The sequence below is a fragment of the Myxocyprinus asiaticus genome, chromosome 5, assembly GCF_019703515.2.
Source record: "Myxocyprinus asiaticus isolate MX2 ecotype Aquarium Trade chromosome 5, UBuf_Myxa_2, whole genome shotgun sequence".
Taxonomy (NCBI): domain Eukaryota; kingdom Metazoa; phylum Chordata; class Actinopteri; order Cypriniformes; family Catostomidae; genus Myxocyprinus; species Myxocyprinus asiaticus.
The window spans coordinates 20,618,605-20,638,149 of record NC_059348.1 but is presented as its reverse complement, the minus strand read 5'-3'; the positions used below and the strand labels follow the sequence as shown (position 1 = coordinate 20,638,149).

General features: G+C 39.0%; 1 protein-coding gene across 2 annotated transcripts in view; it reads right to left on the bottom strand.

Annotated features, from left to right (window-relative positions):
• Nucleotides 1-798: 798 nt before the first annotated feature.
• LOC127441242 (PEX5-related protein-like) overlaps nucleotides 799-19,545 on the bottom strand; it is a 49,672-nt gene continuing 30,925 nt past the window's right edge. For both annotated transcript variants that reach the window (XM_051698414.1, XM_051698415.1), the window contains 5 exons: nucleotides 17,982-18,052; nucleotides 13,533-13,751; nucleotides 5,193-5,358; nucleotides 4,769-4,926; nucleotides 799-2,780 (listed from right to left, as the gene is read on the bottom strand). In XM_051698414.1, the coding sequence (XP_051554374.1) occupies nucleotides 2,591-2,780; nucleotides 4,769-4,926; nucleotides 5,193-5,358; nucleotides 13,533-13,751; nucleotides 17,982-18,052 (804 nt within the window). In that variant the 3' untranslated portion in view covers nucleotides 799-2,590. The remainder of the gene's footprint in view (nucleotides 2,781-4,768; nucleotides 4,927-5,192; nucleotides 5,359-13,532; nucleotides 13,752-17,981; nucleotides 18,053-19,545) is intronic.

Here is a 19,545-nt window from a genome sequence, read left to right as displayed (position 1 = left end):
TATTTTGAGTCGCCATATTTCTGAGGATGATACGAAACATGACCCTGCTGTGACATCCACCTCACATCCTCATTGTTCCCTTAAATTCTAAATAAATAAATAAATAAATAAATAAAAATCCATAGGCTAATTTAAGCCACTCTCCATTTCAATCAGGGAGTTATATTCTCAGATCCTTGTTGATGTAGATGTCTGAAATTTCTCATTGTGAAAGGAAAAGAGTGAGGCTGTATAATCCATATCAAATCTATTGCTTATGTAAGGCCATCCAAGGTTATGCGTTGATTTCATTGAGTTTTGAAGGAGCTTGTATCTTTGTGACTTTTATAATTTGCATGCAGACTTGGTTTATATGGTATGCTCATTAATACACATTTATGTAATTACAATAATAAGTCTTTAACACATAAGTTTCTTTTGTGGATAAACAAAAAAATTATAATAAACATATCTATAATACAGTATCCCCTTGCAAGTTTGTTTGCCCACTCAATTATTTAATCATCTTTTTAGTAATTTTGTCATTTGTAGATGGAAGTTTTATGTAATTCAACATACAAAAAATTTGACTTAAATATATGACTAATTATAGATCATCTAGATTCTAGTAATGATCTGAGAACAACGCCATTCAAAGAAAGAGAGGTTTAAAGTGGTATTCGTGCCATTGCCTGTGCTGTGTGTGTGCCTGTGGGGGGTGCTCCGGTATCATGATTTCTAAATCATTGAAAAGTCAGGGATCACCATATGCCCTTAGTTTGAAACAAAACAAAAAAGCGACACCATCATATTCCAGTTCTTCTAAAATACCGTTTTAATAAATTGGTTATAAATGCATTTTGGGCTGATTACCTGTTAACGTAGACTGAAAGATTATACATGATGCGTAGACATGCATACATTTTATGACTTGTCATTCCATTCAATAATCTATTTTACATTAGTAAAAAATAAAATGCATTTCATTCTGCTATTCTAGTCATTTCTAATAATATTCATAGTTGCATTGTTAACAGCTCTAGTCATAGCAAAATTAGTGTGATTCACTACTCGACAAGTGTCAATAATGCCCGCATACTGTGCCCATAGATATGGCATATGGTTTTAAATACAGTCATATATAGTTTGTTGGTGTTTCAATTTTTCTCTATGGCAATGCCAGAATTTTTAAATAAAAAAAAAATGTACATTAGTAGTTACATTCAACCTAAAGTTAAAATATGGGGAAATGTAGAGGAAAAGCAGTTTTGTGTCTCACACAAGCATTCATCAATTCAGATTTCCCCAATTTCCCCAAAATCATCTGTAATATTTCAATTGTGACTAATGAAGCTGTCTTGTCTCTCATTGGCCAAAATAATAATGCATTATTAATATTTAATTATCTATGTCTGTATCTCATTCAGTGTAGTTTAATCATCTCAGCAGACTTTCTTCTGCTATACTGACTTCACTGATAATGCACAGTGGTAAAATTATAAAGAAAAATCGGAATAAAGACTAGACCCACAACGATTTTTGGTAAGTTTAGCTAAAAACAACCCACAATTCTTGTTTGCATAGTTATGGCTTGAAAAAAAATGTCCAGCCTAACCCTACAGAAAATGATCTGATTACTGTTCTAACACATGGATTTAATCTCTATAAGTGGTTATATCTCTACAAAATAAAGGGTTTTCAGTCATAGGAAATGCACTTTAAACTTATCAGGCGCAACGTGTGAAATGTATGACCAAGATGTTCATATAGATATACAGTATAATGTATATCTTTTCAGTTGGCTTTAAACATTTGGGCTGATGCTCTTACACACAGAAAAGTTGCTCACTTTCAACATGATACAGCTTTTGCTGTGACCTTTCATGCAGAGTCTTTGAAGTTGCACCCCACTGAGCCCTGATCCAGAATGCCCCGGAGCACACAGCTTTAAAAGGGGCTTGCTGGAAGACAGATGGCCTGGGGAACACACCCTGCCCGCACACCTGGGATCACCCTGAGAGGGTGTTGTGTCCTAAAGTGTAATTCAGCTAATGTAATTCGTCACACTGCACATGGTGTCAGGGTGTTTGGTAGAGGATGCTCTCACTGCATTTAAGGGTGTGTGTTTTTTTCACTGGGACAGCAGCGTCACTTTGCGGTTATGAAGAGGAACTGACAGCAGGAATTGAAAGGCCAGCGCTTATGAACTGGATGTTACATTTTTTTGAAAGGATTCATATTTAATGCTAGTCCATAAGCTGAGCAAAATATTCCCTATATTCCCAAGTTTGGTTCATTTTTCTCAAGTAAACAAAGTTTTCAAATAAGCTTAAAAATTATATTACAATTAAATAGAACTACCATCAAGAATAGTCTGAAAAGTGCTTTTGCTCTCCCTATCAGTCATTTATTCCTCTAGTCTCAGTTCTTTCATTTGTTTTTGTTTGTGCTTTATAGAATAAATACCCTAGTAATGGCTGCCCAGTAGCCCATAAATATAACAATAAATAGCTGTGTACACTCTGCATATTAGATTAACATCCATCATTCACTCAAGCCTAGCTTTGTGCCTACTGTTAGTGAATGATTGATTTCACAGGTCCAAGTGTGATCACATGTCCATGTTGAAGGCCCTCATAAGGAGGTCCAGATCTCCAATGCTAGCTGCCTGGAAAAGTTCCGGCTGGTCCATGAGGGACAGGGCAATGCGCAGAGCTGCCCAGATGTTGCTGGACATCACCTGATGACTCCTGCTCTTCCTTTGCTGGTGCAGAGCCGTCAGAAAGTTGCTCACTGCCTCTCTGTGAGAGACAAGAGAGATCGCTTTGATTATTTGAAGACAAATCCAAAAACAGTATGTGTATTACAATATACCTTATGCATAAGAATATTGAAAACAAGAAAATATAACTAATAAACTTCTTTTATTAATTTTGTAACTCTGTTCTTTGGTGTAGAGGAGGTATATCTAAAAGTTTTAAAGCTGAAGTATGTAATTTCTGTGACACTAGCGCCACCGAACGTAATTGCAAAAAGAAACTGTCCCACCCCCAACTCACGCCATTGGTTGAGTAATGTTGTTGGGGTGGGTCTAAGCAGGTCGCTCAAAACAAATTTGTAAATTACAACCAGGATATTGCTGGTACCCAACTCAGTCAAAAGTTATGGGTATCCCTTAACAGAATCCGTACCGGTCATGGTAAATGTGCAGATTCTCTGCATAAGTGGGGAAAAACATCTTCCTCACAGTGCAACTGTGGCGCACCAAACCAAACAATCCATCACATCGCCATTGAATGTCACCTCCAATCCTATCTGGCAAATTGGGTCGATTTTATGGAGGCAGTACCATCTGCGTTAGAATGGATCAAACAACTGGACACTGATATATGATAATTTTAACTCTTCTGTTATATTGTTACATTTATGTCATATTTTGGATCATATGCGCTTACACGATGTACTATACAATCCTTTTATACTGCATGTAAGCCAAATGCTAAATAAAATAAATAAGCGCAGCGGTTGATTGACAGGTGAGGGGAGGCGATTCGCTGCTGCCAGGACGTATACAGGACGGATTAGCGCTTACACCTCAAATGTGATGCTTTCAAATGCGTTTTTGACCACATACATATGCATTTTTTGTGATCCGATCACAAAACTTTTTAGGCCCTGTTTAGACCTGTAATTGGTGCTGACCACATGTGATCCGATCACCAAAAACACATCTTAATACCAGGTGGAAATGGGGTCAGAAAGACAGTGTTTACAGTTTTTCAGAAAATTTACTTAAGAATGGCTTGCTTTTAGTTGTCTTTGCATATTAAGCTGGGATAGAAGAAAGTATTTTAACAAAGAAAATGTTACATACTTCAGCTTTAAGCATTACCTTGGCTACAAAAAAAAGCTAAACCTTTTCACCGTTATTGCACAGGAAAAAAAGAGATTCAGTTCACTGAATTAACTATTTGTGACAACTTGCCCCAATACATGGGCATGTTGTCACACTTTATGGGCTAAGTTGTCACAATAGAACTTATCTTTAAACCAGGGGCATACAGTAGGTTTCTGTAACAGTATAAGAACGGGCAAGGAGGAGGCAGGAACCAGCTGAACAGTAAACATAAACTTTAATGGTAAACTTAAAATGAACATAAACAAACATGAAGCGCGGCCGCATGCGTATCTCTCTCTCTCAAATCGGCGTCTCTGGCCCCCCTTTATCTCGCTCTCCCGCTGATCAGCTGATTCAGCGCCGGCCGTGCTCCATCATGGCCCGGCCACGCCTTCCTCCTCGTCACAGTTTCATGTGAACATTGCCCGGTAAAAATGTGACAACATGCCCTGAGCTGACTTTCATTCAAAAATATCTTTGTCCTAAGAACAAATTTATTACATTTTGTAAAAATATACCTTCATAACATAGTTAACCCTTGCCTTAATGTGAGCCAGTGTGGTTTGAATATGTTTGCTTGTTATAACTTGCTATAACAAAACTATGATTATTTGAAATGTCCTTTGCAGGATAGAATTCACAAATCACAAATTCACAAATGTAATTGGGTTTTGAACAGTGCTCGAAACCAACATACAACTACTAGAGAAACCATACATTTGCACAATTAGACGTTTGACTCAAAATCTTACAATTACTGAGATATAGCCATTCATTGTGACAAATTCCCCAAATGACATCTAGCCCCGGTCTATTTGAGTCTATTTAAATACACAGTAAAGAAACATGGTCAATGTCCCATAAACCTTATCCAGTGATTGGGTTCATTACCGATGTGCCCCCAGGTTAATGCAGCTGATGCCGAGGTTGTATCTGGAGCGGATGAAGCCTGGCTGAAGCTCCAGAGCTCTGGTGTAGGCCTCCACCGCCTCCTCACTGCGGTCCCCGTTAGCCAACGTCGCCCCAAGTCGGTTCCACAGCCGATAGTCCTACAGAAACACACATATACAAGCACATATGAGGAGAGTTAAAGGCAGTGTAGGACAGCACTGACATCTTTCAGATCCTCTTATAGTTTTATATCATTGAGGCCTGGAGATTGGTTTTGGTCTCATGATATAATGAATGTGTTGTTTAAATGCATTACAGATAGCTGTGATGAGATTTTTTGAACAAGTGTAAAATTGCACAGTGCTGTTAGGCAGCTCTGTGTAAATGAGTGAGAGGAAGTGTGTTTACGTGACTTTTCTCTCACCTCTGGTCGGACAGACAGTGCAGCGTTGAAAGCGTCTATAGCTTTGTCGAACTCTGAGCTGAGGTTGAAGAGCACACCAAGACCTGTCTGAAGATCAGGGTCCACTCCATCTGCATTCTGCAGCACTGCTTCCTGATACAGGTCCAACACCTCCACCAGCTGAGTGCTATACACAAACACAAGAAACACTCAACATTTCAAGACTAAATTAAACCTAACCAACAGTTGTTGGTTTCAAAATCAAAAATAGGGATTTATGCTCAAGCATTTTGTGGCCACATTTAGTCACTTCATTACAAGAGGAACAGAATATCTTCCTGATTGTGTCCTTATGCAGTTTTTTAAGCATGAAAAGTGAGAGCCGTAGAACTTCGGAAGAAATAAAGAAACACACTCAGAAGCTGAAAGGTTATATCAGATCTGCCTGCACCATCAGAAGATACAAGTTACTCATAAGTCAGAAGTACAAAAACCAAGAGTAAACCTACCAACATGTGAAGCAATGTGTCACTGGTCCTATGCAATAAAGAATGTAAAGTGACTAACAGTCCACTTATTACACAGACAATGGGGATACACAGACAATTTCAATGGGTATGGTATGTCACAAGGACATAGAGGGAAAATGTAAGGGTTTGCAAAAGTGACAATATGCCAAGTGACCAAAAGATTAGAAAATTGTAACTTTTGCTGCAATACCTTCTGACATAGGTATTCGCTGATCAATGACAGACAGGTCCAGTTGTATGGAAGTACATTAATGACAAATATATTATGGTATTCTCTGAAACAAAGAAGCATGCTGAATTGTACTTATTGAAAATAAACGCATTGCATTAAGAGCACTAGCATTTCTGGGGGATGCAGTTTCAAATGGTTGTATATTTACAACATGATCACACAGGAAGTTGGTATGCTGTTTCTGAAAATTCTGGTACCTTAGGATCAGCAACAGTATGCTGACTAACTGACATGCCCATCTCCCATATGACATATTTGCAATGACTCCACAACAGTTACTTTCCCTCGTGGCATGACTGGTAAAGCATTGCATCAGTTGCACAGGAGACCACTGTTCAATCCTCATTCAAACGATGAGGTAATCTTTCTATAAACAATCATGATTGTGATAAGGAGGTTGCATTTTTATACCTAACATTGCATTTTGTCTCTACTAATGGTTAGTGTTAGATTTGGGTTTTGGTTGGGTGGGTTGGGGGTGGGGGGGGGGGGGGGGTTGATTAAATAAAAGATGCATTTCTCTTTACTGTTTTGCACCCTGTACAGCTGAAAACAACTAGAAGGTTTTCGACCTCTCCTAGATATAAATGGATGTCACACTTGTTTAAAAGCTCTAAAACACTTACGGCTTTAACCTCTGGGGGCAGTGTTTTATAATTCAGTCAAGGTACACCAATTTCGGCTTAAGAAAAATCAGCACACACTTGCCAAATGTTATGTGAGATCAGGCTGATATTGAACCACTTCACATACGATCAAACCGGTGTGATTACACTAGGCTGGGCTCAGAGGTGTATGATCAAACCAGTGTGATCTGCATTCATGCTGCTGTTTACCAGCAAAAGAGGGACTGAAGCGGTTGTCATAATGAACTAGCTGCTCACATAGTCTTTTCAATATCACAATATCATTATTTTTTATGTTAAAACATAAATCACAACAAAACATAAAATAATCACAAAATAAAAGCATAAAGCCGTTAGCATCGGAGCTGACTATTTTGACGAAGTGCTGCGGTGATGTTTTCTGACATCAAACAAAGATTAACTAGATAGTTCACTTGAGCCATCTCCCATTCCATCCATCACTCATTCTCACCACTTTCGAGGCTGGGAAAGTGGAAGGTAGGGCTGAACGATTTGGACAAAATTATTTGCGATTATTTTGAAAAAATTGCAATTATGATTTGAACTGCGATATGATAAACATAAAACAAAAAATGTGTGATTTCTTTTAACCATAATTAAACCACGTTTTGCCCATGCTTTACTGCCGACCGTAAATACTGTTCTAGAAAGGGTGTTCACACTCGAGTCCTCTTAAAAGAACCAAACTAAATAAATTAATAAAACAGTGAAACAGAAGGGGGTAAAAAAATCAAAATCACATCGCATCTGTCTGCTTTGTAAAAAAAAAAAAAATAATAATTGTCCAGTTTGTGAAAGGATCAGTTCACTTTTCATCATAATGTTTTTGAAACCCAGAATAATTTTAAGACATTATTATAGAAATATATTATTGTATAACAATAATTATCATTATTACTTTAATTATTATTATTATTCAATAGTAATTTATTTCTTTAATAATTTCTTAACTTACTATGCAGTCCGGTTAAACCTTCAAGCCTTTATTTCGGCGGAAGCTTTTATTTTGAAAACTGAAGAAAGGAAGTTTCTGTTTGTAGTTGACTTAACAGCCTTTTAATGCAGTGAAATGCTTTCATCCGACAAAGGTAGACGTTAACCTAGGAAAGAATAAAGAAGTGTATGAAAACAACAGTAATATATACAGTATATAGAGAAATATATGAAAGTGAATTATTTCTTGTATTTACAGATATTCACTGATGGATCAAAAGCACCAGATACTACAAAAACTGGTGTAGGTATTTTTATTCCAGAATTCAAGTTATAAATCTTCAAGAGACTATCGAACAGATAAGCAGTATATAGAGTAGAATTAGTTGCACTCTTTGTTGCACACCAATGGAGTGAAGATGTTAGACCAGATAGAGTAATCATCTGTTCAGATTCCATGTCAGCACTTAATAGTCTAGTATCACATCAATCAACTAGAGAAGATATTAAATTATATATACATATATGATTACAAAATTACTAGAAAACATGAAAATAGATGTAAAATTTTGTTGGGTACCGGTACGCACAGGAGTTTACGGAAATGAAATGGCAGATATGTTGGCAAAAAAGGCATAAAGAGAAACGAAATCAATAAGTAATCAAGTATTCAAAAAGAGTGGCAGATACATACAGATAGGATACATACATCAGTTAAGGAGGTATACAATTTAGGCCGATATAGGAAAGAGGAGGTGATTCTATCTAGATTGCAATTTGGACATACAGGGCTTAATACGTCATTACATTTAATAGGTAAACATAATACAGATGTGATTTTTTGTGGGGAAATGGACAAAGTAGAACACATAATATTGAAATGTAGAAAATATTATATAGAAAGAAAGAATATGATTGAGAACTTAAAAGGTAATACAAAAGACATAAGTATGACAAATTGGATCTTAGGGAAAGGTATACAAGACCAAATTAATCAAAGAGTAATTATGACTTTCTTAATAGACACAAGTTTAGACAAACGTATTTGATATGGAAGATAAGAGGATCTTAATATGTTATTAACATAAAACTACATACACTGGAACTCACATGGTGAGGTTTAGGCATGGGAGCTGAACACGCAGCAGCCTGAGCCCACCATTGTTGGAACCCAAACAAACATAAGAGGTAAAGTAGAATGATCACCCATGTTGGTTGCAAAAAAAAAAAAAAAAACAGTAGAAGGAGGTATGTGCCTAAGGTGCGGAATATGCCAAAACCCCAAAGAAGAAGAAATGCTTTCATCTGCCTTGTTGTCAACAAAAAACCACTGTCATGGGGATATTTTAAATGTGTATTGTACACTGTAGCGGCCAAAAATATATGTATGTGAAATTATGCATATGTGAAATTAATGCACCCAGCTAGCGTTGCCAACTTTCTACCAGCCAAATACGGGACATTCCAGGTCCAAATACAGGACTTTTTTAGCGGGGTTCATGCACGAGATGCTGCGCAATGGTTAAAGAGCTCTATTTAGAGCTTGTTTACACAGGAAATCAGCTGAAAAACAGTGCAGACGGACGCAAAAACGCGTTTGATGTGAACAGTCCCTTAGCCTATGCATAAAATAAACGACCAAATTTCTATAAATGCTCACTTTTAATAAAACACTTCTTTATGCTAAAAGAATGAAGCTGCTATCAATGCAGAAAGAAAAATATTTTTCTGTCAACCGTTTTCTTCGCTGTAATTAAGCTTAAGCCTTTTCCGTTTTTTAAAGCTCAACAAACCGTGTATTAAAAGTGTGTTAAGTGTTAAAAATAATATTATAGATAACATAATTAGTAAAAAAAAAAAAAAAAAAAAGGCCTTTGTACAAGTCTGTTTTAAGCAACGATGCATTACTATAATGTATTTTTATGGGAGAGAAAATGCTTCACATGAAAATAGTGTATTTCTCCTTGGATTACACTCTCGTTGTTTTGGTAGTACAGTGTTTATCACAAGGGAAATGTAAGAAAATCACATTAAGCATTTTATCTAAACCTGTACTGTAGGCTACTTTAGTACTAAAAGTGCTGCAGTTTTTCTTACCATCATCGAGCGGAGTATCTCTTATAGAACGTGCACTGACAAATGCAGTGTATTGGAATAATAATGTTGAGAAACAACTGAATGCAAAATTTTTGGCAAATTCTCCTACTTCTGACAGAAAACACGAAAACATGCACTGATTCTCACTGATCTTTCTTCTGGTGGCATCTGTCAAGTGTAGTGTCCGTATAACATATCAACAGCTGATCTCACACAACTCATGCTAAAGGTGTGTGTTTCAGGTCCATTTCTCTCAATTTGTGAAACACTCAGAAGTTTGGGTGTGAGACGCTAAAATATGGGACAAACGGTGTCCCATATGGATTTCATATAGAACGCAATTTTGATCCCTTTAATACAGAACGACGGTTGGCAACCCTATGCCCAGCACACGTTAGCACACCGTACAGAACACAGAGCACATCAGTCACTGGGGGCACCAGATAGATAGAATCTGTGTGTATGCAGCTCAGAGCCACTCTGAACCCACAAGTGTAATACACTGATCCCGTTTACATGTATTTAAGAAAGCCCTACACATTAAAGACAAATCAACCTTGCACACAGGCGTAACACAGCAGACAGCGCGTTGAGAATATTTATTTAAATGGCAGGTTTGATAATCGCACTGGGTCATATCGCAATTTCGAATTTATTTAGGTTAATCATTCAGCCCTAATGATATATACTACTGTTCGAATAGATGTTAAAAGCTTCCTATTCTCATGTACTAACGAGTCTGAAGCCTTCATAGGCGTGGATTATGAAAATTGTGAATGAACATGCTGTCACGGAGAAACTCACGGAGGCAGGGATATGGACTCAACAGCGGGGTTTTACTGAACAGGTGAATGAAAAAGCGATGTAAACAACAGGTGAGTAAATCCAGATAGTGTTGCAAACAGCAGGTAAGTAATTTCCAGACAGGGAAACAATGCAATGTACAGATTAATAGATAACTCACAACAGTCCTTTGATCCTTGCAGGTAACTTTGAGGAAGCAGGAGAGTCACAACACTGGACGATAACCGGAAGAGGAACCAACACACAAACCCAGATGCGGAGAACAACAATGAGGTAAATATCCACAGAATATAACACCAGGTAAGTACTAACAGGTAAGTTAGTCAATACTAGGAAGTCCGTAGTTTGAGCAAACATCAACGAGAACAGACAAAGTGTGTGTGTGAAAACTAGGTATAAATGCAGTTCTTGATTATTCACTAATACAGTATGTGCAGGTATGTGTGATCAAAACTTGGGAGAGTGAGTGCTGTGTCGGCAGTGAGGGAAAGAGAGCTGAGTGTGGAGTGATAGAGGGAGTCCGGTGGATCCGTGACAGAACCCCCCCTCCCAAAAAAGGGTGACTCCTGGTGCCCAAAAATGGATGAGGAGGGCAGTAAGAAACAGATGACAGGGAAGGATCCAGGAGGTGATTGAGGCAAAGGAGGACTTGGCGGACAATCCGGTGGCCAGGGAGGAGTCTGCAGATGATCAGTAGGCCAGGGAGGTGACCACTGGGCAGGGACTGGGACAGGAGGCTTGGGAGACAGCCATAGAGCAGGGACAGGAGGCTTGGGAGATGAAAATAGAGCAGGGACAGGAGGCTTGGGAGACAGCCATAGCGCAGGGACTGGGTCAGGAGGCCTGGGAGGCGGCCACAGGGCAGGGACAGGGTCCGGAGGCCTGGGAGGAGTTGGAGGGTCAGAAGTTCCTCTTGCCCGAGATGTCACAGGGGGCGATGGTCGAGCCAGTGACATGGGGGGAAACAGCTGATCAGGAGGAGGATGTCCTGGGTGGAGCCAGTGGAGGAGAAAGGGCCATTGTGCTGGATGGAACCAGCGGAGGAGGAAGGGCCATCGTGCTGGACAGAACCAGTGGAGGAGGAAGGGCCATCATGATGGACGGAACCAGCAGAGGAGGAAGGGCCATAGGTGGATCCAGAAGTGGAGCAACAGGAGTAGGAGCAGGCTGAGTTGTAGGAGGTGGAGTTTCTGGTGTTGAGGGCGGAGCAGAGGGAGGCTTGATGAAGGCAGACGGAGCAACTGGAGTAGGTTTTGGAGATTCAGGAGGTGGAGATCGTGGTGAAGCGGGCTGAGCCGTAGGAGACTCTGAGGGCGGAGCCATAGAGGGCTCGACAAAGGCAAGTGGAGCCAGGAGAGGTTCGACGGGTGGAGCCAAGGCGGAGCCTGGAGATGCCCGAGGGGCGGAACCATGGGAGGCTCAAGGGGCGGAGCCACGGAAGGTGGAGCCGTGGAAGGCTCGAGGGGGCGAAGCCATGGCAGGCTCGGAGCAAGGAGCCATGGAAGGCTTGGAGAGAGCTGGTAGTGACTGGGAACTGACCTCCATGGATGTAAGTGCTAGCATCGACTGGGGAGCAGGAGTCCTTTTTCTTCTCCTCCTCTTCCGGACAGCTGGGAGCGCTGTTGCGGGAACGGTCGAGGCCACAGGTGTTGGCTCTGGGACGGTCGAGGCTACAGGTGTTGGCTCTGGGACGGTGTTCCGCCATAACCCACAGTGTAAGGGGAGAATGTGACCTCCGTGGGGTAATGGATGGCCAGGGTGGCTCGGACATATTCCATAAAAGAAAGGTTCTCCACCTCTGGAAGAGCTGTATGTCGGTGGAAGTTCAGTCCCATTCCATAAATGGATCTGAGGTAGGAGCCAGATATTGTGGTTGGGGTAGCGAGTTGACAAAACTTTGTTGTATATTCCAGAAGAGAAAGATCTTGTCTGAACAGCTCCAGAAATAAACCAGTCACCTCCATGATCCTAATGATTGTGCTTGTCGGTGTTGGAGGAATATTGGAAGCCTTTTTGTTGGTCTGTTCTTCTGTCACAGAGAAACTCACAGAGGCAGGGATATGGAACAACAGCGGGGTTTTATTGAACAGGTGAATGAAAAAGCGATGTAAACAACAGGTGAGTAAATCCAGATAGAGTAGTGTTGCAAACAGCGGGTAAGTAATTACCAGACAGGGAAATAATGCAATGTACAGACTTATAGATAACACACAACAGTCCTTTGATCCTTGCAGGTAATTTTGAAGAAGCAGGAGAGTCACAACACTGGACGATAACCAGAGGAGGAACCAACAAACAAACCCAGATGAGGAGAAAAACAATGAGGTAAATATCCACAGAATATAACACCAGGTAATTACTAACAGGTAAGTTAATATGAGGAATTCCATAGTTTCTGAGCAAACATCAAAGAGAACAGACAAAGTGTGTGTGTGAAAACTGGGTATAAATGCAGTCCTTGATTATTCACGAATGATTTGCAGGTGCATATGATCAAAACTCAGGACAGAGTGAGCGCTGTGTCGGCAGTGAGGGAAAGAGAGCGGAGTGTGGAGTGAGAGAGGGAATCCGGTGGATCATGACACGTGCACACGTGCTCCATTTACGAACATTTGAAATTCATTAACACGTTTACTAACAAATCTGGGGAAAATAAAGTGTTTGTGATTCCAGCGGAAAGTTTTCGGGAAACTCTAAATACTAATAAAATACTCCCAATGTTTTCATATATTTATGAAATTTTCATGAATGAAATGTGTTTATTTTTCAACTGGAATTCAGCATGCTTTTTTGTTTCAAAACATTTATCATTAATATACTTCCATAAAGTTGTTCTTTCAGAAATCCCATTCGCTGTATTCCCGCTTGATTTCAAGCTGACTGGGCAATTTTACATACTTAAAATGCATCTTACGCATTTCTATCCGTCAAATGTTCTGTCAGAATTTTGTTTAGTGTGTAAGCCCCAAAGTGTTTGGCTCAAGAGAGTTTAAAACTGCAACCTTTCAATTACCGGAAACTACCTTATTAATTAAAACCACATAGACACCATGTTTAATTTGTGGCATTATATATGCAGGATGTGGACATTTATTCACATTAGCAAATTTGATCGTACCATCCGAGAGTGGAGATATAGGAGATGGAGGAGCCTCTGCGGCGGGGCAGCGGTGAGCCATCCAGAGGGCTGCGGTCCTGCAGCAGATGTCTGTATCTGGGGTTGTATCTGATCCAGCGGTGGAGAGCCTCACAGGCTTCAGGCTGTTGTCCTGTGTTGGTCAGGCTCACTGCCAGAGCCATCAGAGCCTTCAGGTTATTTGGGTGCAGCTCCAAACATCTATTTGAACAAGGACAGACAGACACAACGTGGCAAAACAAAGTGAGCAAGAAAGGTGAAAGACAACGAGACTAAGATAATTAATGAATGAGTGACACTTAATGAAGACAGAGAAAGAAAGTTTTGTTAATGAGCCTGCGAGTGTTGTATGTTAGCAAATACAGTGCTTTGAAAAAGTGTTCAGCATCCAATATTTTTTTCACAATTTGTTATCTCAGATTCTACATTCAAAATATATTATATTATATTATATAAAAGAAGAGCTTGCCCTTAGTTATTTAACAAAACATCACTTCAAAGGGTCACAAAACCCCCTGTTTCAGCACAGTTGAGTTTTCACCACATTTTCAAAAGATGCCAGCCCAAGTGGGCATGATCAGCAGAGGAGTATGGGGAGAACGAGGAGGGAACACAATAACTGTCTGATCCAGTCACTCAGCATTATTTCACTTATGCAGTTAACAGCATCAAAGATTCTCACAACTGCTCGAAACAGAATGCACAAATAAAGGATACACTGTTTTGTAAGCTCACAATACATTACACAGAATCAAACTAGTCATTTTATATCTGTAATTTAATGCGCAACTAAATGCCAAGCCATTTACTCTGAATTGAAAATATGTGAATGTCTTTTAAACTTGTTGATTCACAATGTTGATTCACAAATATAAGTGCTTAGATCAGTTAACACACTTGGGTGTGGATGGATGGATGGATGGATGGATGATAGTCAATGTAAACCGCGTCTCAAACGAGCCCCAGTCAGCGACAGTCCACCTCACTGCATATCTTGAAACACTCACGTTAATAAATGTGTGCCGCTTGAACATTTAAAACGTTTTGCCATTGATAGAAAGCCTGCCCTGTCCCTCTGTCAGCAGCGCGGGGAGGACTCTTGTCCTATCCAGCACTAGTATCAACTCTCTCAACTGAGGTCCTTGAGAGCTTGAAGGCAGCACTGGTCATGTGGTTTAATAAACATCACGAGACAGCGCATTCTCACAGGATAAGGCCACGCAGTCTCATTAATAATTATGAGACACTAATGATGCTGCGATGCACTATTGTACAAGAAAATGTCACTTCATGTGACGTTGACTCGATGTTGATTTTAAATCTGGAAGATGACAATAGTGCACAAAATCCCTAAATTAACCACTTTCTCTTAAAATTAATGGATGCTTACTTTGTCTTCTATCATGTGTAACACATACATATCTGGTAACATCTCAGAAAATGTAATTTAGAGTTTCATGACCCTTTAAAAATGCTACAAAAACAATGGCAGAATAACTAGTGGTCTTATGAGGATAAAATGGACATTTTTGGCTCAAAAACTAAGCAATATGTGAGATGTAAAGATTGCACTGCACATAAACCAGCTAACACCATCTCTACAGCGAAATTAGCTGGTGCTAGTATCATGTTATGGGGTGCTTTTCTCACCAGAAACTAACAATCTGATCAAGACTGAAAGGATGATGAATGCTGCACTATACATGGACATTTTGGATAAAAACTTAATGTCCTCTGCCAGAAAGTGTTAACTAAGGAGATAGCAGCACAACAACCCAAAGCACACAGGCAGAGTAACACTGGAGTGACCTTAACCTCTTTAAACAACTGTGAAAAGACCTCAGAATTGCTGTCCACTGCCACCCTCCGATTAACCTGGTACAGCATGAGCACTTTCCAAGGTGGAATGGCTAATAATGCTCCAACACATTGTGCAGAATTTATAGACTTATCCAAAAAGACTTAGAACTCTAGCTGTAAACAACATGAGAGATTTTCAGTACCCTAGGATCAGACACATTATGACGGCATCTCCCATTAGACTCAAGGCGTGACCGAAAGTGCATTACTTCATCAGCGCTGAAGACCCGGATTGCGCGTTAAAACAAGACAGTAATTGCGTTCGCATAATCATTGTCCTGGACAGCTGAAAAAAATCCAGCTTTTGTCACCCCTCTCTACTGCTTTGGCCACTGGGGGCAGTGTTATGAATTTCGGTAAGCACATATGATTTTAACTGAAGAAAAATCAACCTACTGTTTAAGATTTCACTGTGAGATCAGTCTGCTGCGAAAGATTCAAAGTTCAACCAACTACTAAAGAATATTTATTAATAAAGTTTTTTTTTTTTACTTTTTATTCTTTAAAGCTAAAGTGTGTCATGGAGGAAACAATCTGATTCTTCTTTATTGAACTGTTGGACATGATGTGAATACACAAATAGTTGAATAAAAATATCAATACAGGGATCTAAAGTATTGATACAATACTGTGAGGAAAAGTATTGCGATATATTGATATTTGATAGAATTGGCACAGCCCTAAACTCGTTTAAAACTGTGCATTTAAACATCTATAAACATCCAAACGTTTATGCTTGCTGGGACATGTACCATGAAGCTAGCTGAACAAACTCAGGGTTACAGGATTTGTTTCGAGTTGACAAAACCAAACCAATCCAATCAGGCTTAATTTGTTCCATGATGCTGCTCATCAACTTTCTCTGTCAACTCAGGCTTTGATTTAGAGTTTAAGATAAGTTTACACACATGAATGAGTGACGTTTGCAGCGAACAGCCAATCATTTGAAACTTGGAGAGAGAGACAAGAGAGTTAGTGGGATTTACCTCTCTGCTGAAGGTCAATCATTATGAAAATATGAATAATTTAAATACAGTACATTTAAACAGCACAAGAAGCGATTGTTATAAAACCGATTTACACAGTACGAAGGGTCACTGTACGATTATGAAAAAATTAAAGACATTCACACAGCAAGAAGAAACACCACTGGAACACACTCTGGAAACAAGTTCAGAATGTGATAAAAATATAAACAGCTGATATATCAATGTGTGAGTGAAAGGCTTATTAATTTTAAAAGCTTAAAATCTTATTTTAAAATATAAAAGCTTTTATATTAATTTCAATTTAAAGTTTAATATCACTTAATACTAATACAAATTAATATAGGCTACATTTGAATAATTAAAAAGTCAGCAGTGAGAATACTGTATGTAATAACTGGTATGCATATGCAACAACAAGACGTATTTGTTATTTTTTTCAGATGCATTTTGTGTACTGCTAATATTAAACTTCAAGTGAAATACAGTATGTTCATCTCTAGTCCATGAAAGAAGGGGTTTGGAAGGCATTCACTCCTTTCTGTAGCCAACTTTTGGCGTGATAAGGCTTTAATATTTTAAAATCAATCACTATTGGTGTCACGTTATTCTTATTTCTACAATTTTCTTTTCTGTAAAGTGTGCTTTAAGAGAGATGGGGGTGTGACTTCATTGCGACAGAGATGTCACTTCACTCACAGCTGATTAGTTCAATATCTTTTAGCAATCTGCTACCCAGAACAAAACCTGCCACAGAGCAAGTTAGTCGTGGAGCGTAAGTTACTATGGTGATGAACAATGCTAAAGGCAGACCCACTTTCATGGTACCTAAAACACAGGGTTGATGCGAACTTAAAAATGTATTTGGCTAGCCACCTAAACCGGCTTCACGGTACAGCCCCCTGGTGTCTAGCTGGTTGGGATCCTCAAGCAAACAAAGGATTGTTTTGATAGCGCCACACAGTGCTTAGATTTTTTTCGGGGAAATCGTCGTTCAAATGGCTTACTTTGTTTCTCAGCAAATTAAGCTGGGACAGGAACGTTTTTTCAAAACACATAAGCTTTTATTGTTTATAAAGTCATTTCTTTTTGAGCTGTAGTGTGACAGAGTTGAGCGATTCACAAAAAAAAAGTAACTTTAATTAGTCAAAATCTTGGGTTCTCTGAGAAAAAAAATCTCTAAAAAAACACTGAGAGAAAAAAGGTTGGGGCTGAATACTTTATCAACTGTTCTGATTGGAAAGTTTGCCACTGTGCCTGGATATAGCATAAACCATACTGGATATAATATTTCTAAAATAGAAAGTATGTTTTTAATCCATTTTTATTGACCCTTCTGTGTTAAACAGCAATGTGACTATATGAACAGTCTTTCACCCAGCAGATGTTACAATGATTGGAAAACGCTGCCCTTGTTGCTTTAGATTTGTTCTGAGTGTCTGTAAGACATGTAATCCCCCACGAAAGGGCATTAAAACACTGTATTTGCAACATCATTCACGCTCTGAGAACAGAGCATTAATGCTCCTCTGGCAAACATCAGACTCGAGCATTAATCACAATACCCTCATGCATGTCTACTCACCTCTGAAGACAAACAATGGCTGCCTGCTCATTCTCATTCTCTGCTTGTGTGGTCCCCAAAACCTGCCAAGCCTTTGAAGAGGGGGAAAAAAATACTAAAATTTAAAAAAAAAACATCATAGAGTTATTAGAGCAAAGCAGAAATAAAAAGGCTGAACATATATAGCTCAAAGGTCCCCATAAGAACAATGTTCAATTACTGAGGTTGCCAGTTTTTTTTAAACATGTTGTTCCCTCGCTTTATGTGCTTGGCCAGTGCGATTCATGGCGTGCCACTCAGGGGATGCTGACAGTGGACTCTACTATGGTTTTTATTGGAGTTAAACAGGATCATATTCATAAGCCATCCCAGAGGTTTACACCACTGTCTGCCACCGCCTCGGCTCATAAAACATGGGAAATTTCATCAAATGTTTGACAGTGCTGACTGGACAATAATGAGATATAAAAAAGGAAGGCAGGAAGAAAATGGATTGCACTGGCTATCACATTTACTGGCTTTGAGCGGTTAAAGCAGTAAGCTGGTCACATATAATCTGTTTCCTTATCTATCATAAGGAGGTGAGGAAACATAAGATACTAAATAACCTGAGCTGCATTGCTGTCTACAGCTTACATATTCAGCTGTCTTCTAAGGCAGCATCCTAACCAAGAACTCATAAATTACTGATTTTGAACATTCTACATAGGCAGCAACTCAACCACACTAATAGCCAGGCATAGACATTAGGGGACAATGCCCCCCATTTTCAGTATTATGTCCTTGCTTTAATGGCGCTCTGCATGGTAGACTCAACTCACAATAGCTTTGTTAGGATCTTGCTACTAACAAAACGCTGTAATAAGCTTTCAAATACATAACACACAATAATATTGGGTAAAATAGTCCATTTGTAATCAGATTCACCAATTTTTATCCATACTTTTCAGTGCTCAACTGACAATTGCAACGTTAGCATGTTGCTAAGTTAACAACACAATACTCTAATAAGCATACAAATACATAGCACACATAAATATTGGGTAGTCAATTTGTAATTAGATTGAACAATTTTAGCCATACGTTTCAGTGTTTAACTCACAATTGAGACGTTAGCATGTTGCTAAGTTAACAACACAATACTCTAATAAGCATACAAATACATAGCACACATAAATATTGGGTAAAGTAGTCAATTTGTAATTAGATTGGACAGTTTTGGTCATACTTTTCAGTGTTTAACTCACAATTGAGATGTTAGCAAGTTGCTAAGCTAACAACACAATACTCTAATAAGCATACAAATGCATAGCACACATAAATATTGGGTAAAGTAGTCAATTTGTAATTAGATTGGACAATTTTGGTCATACTTTTCAGTGTTTAACTCACAATTGAGATGTTAGCATGTTGCTAAGCTAACAACACAATACTCTAATAAGCATACAAATACATAGCACACATAAATATTGGGTAGTTAATTTGTAATTAGATTGAACAATTTTAGCCATACGTTTCAGTGTTTAACTCACAATTGAGACGTTAGCATGTTGCTAAGTTAACAACACAATACTCTAATAAGCAT